The 6108-nt window shown below is 37.1% G+C and overlaps 1 protein-coding gene across 1 annotated transcript in view; it reads right to left on the reverse strand.

Moving 5' to 3' along the window:
• LOC117945436 (derlin-2-like) overlaps window positions 1-4655 on the reverse strand; it is a 5687-nt gene extending 1032 nt beyond the window's left edge. The window contains exons 1-5 of the mRNA XM_034872926.1: window positions 4529-4655; window positions 2718-2783; window positions 2557-2630; window positions 2362-2455; window positions 291-486 (exon numbers count right to left, since the gene is read on the reverse strand). Coding sequence (XP_034728817.1) covers window positions 291-486; window positions 2362-2455; window positions 2557-2630; window positions 2718-2783; window positions 4529-4648 — 550 coding nt within the window. The 5' untranslated portion in view covers window positions 4649-4655. The remainder of the gene's footprint in view (window positions 1-290; window positions 487-2361; window positions 2456-2556; window positions 2631-2717; window positions 2784-4528) is intronic.
• Window positions 4656-6108: the final 1453 nt, after the last annotated feature.

The raw sequence follows: 6108 nt of genomic DNA on the forward strand, positions 1-6108 counted from the left end.
ATATATATATATATGTATATGTATATATGCGCAACAGACACGGAAGGATAGTCAGACTAACACATATTTTTAAGGGGTTTGTTATTAATACTAAAAATATAGTATAATGCCCTGTTTTTGACCCTTTAAATGTACACTACCTTTTATATTTTTATGAAACAAACTTTAAACTCACTGCTAAGGGTCTGTTAATATAATTTAGACCTGCAATTTGAAAACATAGTAGTGCAGTTTGCAGGAACACGGTCTGGTTACATCAGATGTTTGTTTTTGGTTAAATGTTTTTATACCTAAGAGGTCGACCACGATGGAGTTTCCGAGCAGCAGTGAGAAGCCCATGAGCACCCAGGGGAGGAACGGAGCCTGGAAGTTCAGCAGGCCGAAGAAGTTCATGCGTACGAGCGGATGTCTTCTACTCCACACGTACACCAGCATGATGATGAAGGCCTGGCCCAGGAAGAAGATGTTGGCGAACAGACCAAAGAGCTGCCTCCAGGTTAAATACAACAAATCAATTAGTTTTGTTTCATCCTGACAGTAAAATCACTTGAGCACGTCTGTTTTAGATGGCAATTAGAGTTTCAGTTTTTCAAAGAAAACCCCTGCAGAAATAACCTCATTGTTTGAGTCTTGAGCTGCCGGTGTGAATATTTGTATGATTGAAGTTCTAAAACTAAAGGTTTCCTCTCTAATATCAGCAAACGCTTTGTCTGAGCTGGCTTTATTGTTTACTTTGTCTAAATGCACGATGTACCTCTTCCGGGATTGCTCCATTGCCAACGGAAATTCCAACGAATGTCCCTGATTTTGGCTGGATGTCCGTCACCTTCCGCTTTCTTTGTGTTCAATTTTACTCCAGTGGATTTCTCAGATCTCTGCAGGGTAAATCCAGACAGCTAGCTAAACTATCTGTCCAATCGGATTTTTTCTGTTGCACAACTAAGAAAATTTTGAACGTAAACAAGTTCCTTCCCGAGGCTATTTTGTAGAGGCACTGTTACTCCGTACGACGCTTAGCGCATTAGAAATGCCAATAAACCAGAGCATGTTTTTCTCCAATCCCAGAATGCTTTGTGGAGTAGTCAGACCTTCCTCTGGCAATGTGAGACTATTGTTTAATGAGTGCTAAACCCTTCCCAATTAAAAGCCAGCCTAAGTATCGTAGTTTCCTGATATAACAACAGAATTAGACCTGCATTTAAAAAAGCACACAGCCCCAGACAAACCATAAACCTGCACGCTGACGGTTTCACAGCAGCCCAGAGGGACGTCTGTGGTAAACAGACCCAGGGCTGTACCATTAACCCTGGAATGTGAACAAGAGCTGCTGGCTACAAAATGCAGAACATCATCAAAAAAGAGACGGTGCATGTACAGTAGCTGGGTTTACATGCTATTAGCCAGAAGGGACTAAAACTTGAAATATATTTCAACTTAAAGGTTCAGTTCACACAAATTAACTAACTTAACTCTTGTGGTATCTAACCCTACAGATAGTTTTCTGTCACCACTATGAATTGGTACTAGGAAAATAAAACAATGTCAGGAATCCATTGAAGTACAATGAGCTTGACCTTCCCCCTTTTGACCTCACAAGGGGCAAGATTCCAGATCAACCCATCTGAGCTTTCATTTTCTCAAAGGCAGAGCGGGATACCCAGGGCTCGATTTACACCTATCGCCATTTCTAGCCCCTGGGGACCATTAGCAGGCTGGGGGAACTCATATTAATGTAAAAAAAAAAACTTTTCATGCCATAGGACCTTTAAGTAAAAACCCTCTATCTTATTTCTTTCAGCAAATGTGACATCCAAATGTCTTTTTTGTCTTGGAGCATTGGTCGAACAGTCTGGTGAATAGTCATAGGCATGTTTTTTTTTTTTTTACATTTACACAAGACTGGTTTATTAATGAGCACTGTTTCTATTAGATTAACCAATTGATAAGTAATTGATTAAACCGAAAATAAATTGGTAGATACATTTATGCCATAATCCCAAAATAAAGATCTTTACAACGTTAAATGGGCAAATTGTGATCAACATTTGTGACTATTTTACAGACGAAGCGAAAAGTTGATTAATAGAGATAAAAGTTGGCAGACAAATGGATAATGATCTTTGAATCTTGTAAGTAATCTTTAGTTTTTGTCCTTATTTCCTCGAGAATATTTCTTAAATAGACATTTTCCAATTAAAACTCTACAGTGGATTATTCAAAGTGACAGGGACTTTGTTGGGAAAAAAAAAAAAATTAGGTTTAAATTGAACCTTTGCATGCTGTGAATACCACAGGTGGTTGTTTAAGCACCATGGTAGTAAAACTTTGGACTGTTCTTTTGCTGAACATCTGAAAGGATACAGTCATCACGATTCCTCCAAACAAGAACATGAAAACAAAATCCGCTGTCCTTCCCCGGAAACAGCCTTCCTCCAGCATCCGACAGTACCGATAACTTCCTTTTAGTTAAGGACTCTGCCGCAGAAATTAATTATTAGACTTTAAATTTGTGTTTTCATAGATATACTGAGATATTCATTTTGTGATAAAAGATACAGAAAGATAATGTTGAACATGAAACTGAATCCAAGAGAACCAAAGAAGAGGAAGCTGGTTATCAAGCGCCATATCTGAGAGAAAGAGATAAAAGAAACCATTTAAATATAATAACACACTATAAGGCCATGTTGGGCAATGTAATAGCTCCTAAATGTTACCTGGTATCTTCTGATGATGAGGTCTGGGTTAAAGTAGAGCTGGAAGGGGGTGATGACCTCAAGTTGCTGAAGTAAAATAATAATACATTTTGGGATATTTGATTTGTTGCATTGATAACATGAAGCCCCCCCCCCATTCAATTCAATTGTATTTATATAGCGCTAAATCACAACAATACTTATCTCATTGCGCATCTCATCTCTACTCTGTGATGTTATTCACATGAACCCAACAGTTCCCACCAAGAGCAAGCACTAGGCGACAGTGGCAAGGAAAAACTTCCTTTAGGAGGCAGAAACCTCGAGCAGAACCATGACCTTTAATAAGCATATAACTAATTGACATTTTAAGTGTTTATTGATGTGTCAACCACTATAACTCCTCCTATGTGCACCCGTAGGTGGAGGCTGTGCGAGCTCTTGAGATCTACGTGACATATTTACTACTTGTGCTGTAGTGTATTTAGAAGGGATCCCATTTTAAATGGTACACCGCCGATAATAATAATTACATTAGATATTTAAAACTATATTCATGTCTTACACTTCAACTAAAATTGTAACGGCTCTTTTTGCAACTGAAACTCAATAATAAACCTTTAACTGAATTGTAAGAAGCTTCCATCAATTTGACTTCATCTGAAATCTCAATTGCTTTCTATTACTCTTAAACTGATGTTAAATTTGCTCAGTTTCAAATCTAATCAAATTCCAAGTGCTTTTTTGCACACTTTACCTGACGCTTCACCTCCTTTTGCCCATTACACACCAACCAACATTTCTACTGTCAATGCCAGGGATTAAAGCTACAGCACATCAGCACTTTAACACACATCTCAACTGCTGTTGTTTTTTACTCTGTAACTGACAGCTCAGCTCATCTCATACTCTTTAAATGAGTTCAACTGCATCCTGTGATTACATGTGAACTAATGGCTCAACTGTGTGAAACAGCTCAATAAGTAATCTTTAATTGACATCTATCAACTTCTTTACACTGACACCTCGATTCTTTTCAATGCTCACATTTAAGTTTCAACTGAATTGGCATGATACAATACTGGATTTGACAATAAAATGCTGCTGTATCCCCCTACATGCTACACACAGAACATGTATACACATACTGTGTTTACAGTACCCACACACACAAACACACTTTTTAAACTTTATTAATACTTTAATCCCTCTTATACTTCCACTGACATTTGCTTTTACTTTTAACTCTGATCTCAAAGTTTAACTTGTTTATATAGTTTTAGAAGCTCCAAAGACAAAAAAAAAACTATTTCAAATGTTTTCTACTACACATTTTTGGTTAATTTAAGCTTTTTCTAGTTGGAAGACACATGTTTTATATTTTGTGGAAATTGTTTGCTGGTTAGTCTTTTATCAATTTGTTTCAAAATTTAGTTTAAACAAAAAGCTTAAAAAAAACTAAATAATTTAGCTTTTAATATTACAATAACATGATAAGTAGCTTGATAGTGAATTCCAACAGGGAAAAGTTAGAAATGAATAGTTCCCTACTGTCTCTAAATAATTTTCCTGCCTTATCATAGCTTGGGGGTCAGAGTTTAAACGTTGTTGTTGTTGGTGTTGTTGGTGTTGTTGGTGTTGTTGTTGGTGTTGTTGGTGTTGTTGGTGTTGGTGGTGTTGTTGTTGGTGTTGTTGGTGTTGGTGTTGTTGGTGGTGTTGTTGTTGTTGTTGTTGGTGTTGGTGGTGTTGTTGTTGTTGTTGGTGTTGGTGTTGTTGGTGTTGGTGGTGTTGTAGTTGGTGGTGTTGTAGTTGGTGTTGTTGTTGGTTCTTACCACAGCAGCGGTGGTGAGCACGCAGGCGGTCGTGTAGGCTCGGGTCACCACGGGGATCTGAAAATACTCCTGAGTGAAGCTGTGAGCCATCGCTGCTGCTGCTGCCTCACTGTAAGCCATGATTTGCTCACTGAATGCACCGCACAGGCCCCGCCCCCTCTCTCTGCCACCAGCCAATCAGATTCACTCATCAATTAACACCATCCACCCCACACACTGCAAACCTTTTCCACATTACAGTCACTTTAAATGCAGATAAATTAGAATCCAGATGCAGACATTTAGTTTTTAAGTTGCTTTCTTTTTCTCTCCACATTTAATCCCAGTGTTGTGAGATCTAAGGTAAAAAATCCTTAATCTCAGTGAGATTTAGTTTGTGAAATAAAATTTGTGTTAAAAAATATTTTTAAAAGTTACCTAATTGATATTTAGGACTGCAAATGTGATAGTAATAATTGCACAGCAATAAGTAGACCCATAACATTTAAAAAATAAGCTAATTTATTTAAACTAATATTGTGCATGAGAATTTATCCACAAAATGATACGTTTTCCAAAGACTTGACATGAGGAATTTACAATTTAAAGGTAAAAGTGAATCAATATTTATATTTATGTATTTGTTAAATCATTGATTGATCAGTCTATGAATGAATGAATTAAAACATGTTTTAAGACGTCCATCATCATTCTGTTACAGCAAAGATCATAGATTTTTTTCTAACATTGTAAATTACTTTTCAGCAAAATATTTTAATTACGGCGGATTGCTACGTCTCAAACACAAATGTGATGTTGCTTATTTAAAAAAAATGGCATTTATTAATAATATTAAGAAAATTGTTCCGATTTTACTGGTAAATTAACTTCTATGTCTTTCAACCAGTTAAATTCACAAAATACACTAGTTTTCTTCTAAACATATTTTTCTCATATTCAACACAAAGACTGAAGTTAGTTGGCAAAAAAGAAATGTATTTCCATATGCCCAATGGCTTTCATCCCTCCAGACGCAGCAGCGTTTAGTAAAAAGGTTATGGTTTTATTAGAAAGAAAACAATATGCAGTTCATACATTTAAATGTACAGGGTAAAGGCTACATAGGAGTAAACAATAATAATAATAAAAGACATCAACAAACAGCAACACATCTTTGCTAAGTTGTCTGTGTATAAATATGTTTTCACTGATTAACACTTGAGTTGTAGAAATGATACAACATAGTCTAAATGATGAAAACTGTAATGACTCGTCAGCGTCCCGCACTGAAAAACTAACATCTGATAAACTCCACAGTCTGGGCTGAGCCTTCACGTTTCAAGTGCTGCAACCAGGAACACAGCGGTTCTCAACCTGGGAGACCTGACCCACAAAGAGGTCGGAACATGAGTTTATTAGGTCCGTGAGATCCTTTCACTATCCTGTAGTGGTGGAAGAAGTATGCAGATCCTTTACTTAAACCAACACCAAAGCACTTTTGCTCTTTGGTCCCCCTACAGGTTGGAAGTGGAATTGTCTCATTGGAACTACAGATCTGTTACCTGATTGGCAAATTTGCGGTTATAGCCGATAGAGAACCG

This window comes from Etheostoma cragini, chromosome 5 (genome assembly GCF_013103735.1).
Source record: "Etheostoma cragini isolate CJK2018 chromosome 5, CSU_Ecrag_1.0, whole genome shotgun sequence".
NCBI lineage: Eukaryota > Metazoa > Chordata > Actinopteri > Perciformes > Percidae > Etheostoma > Etheostoma cragini.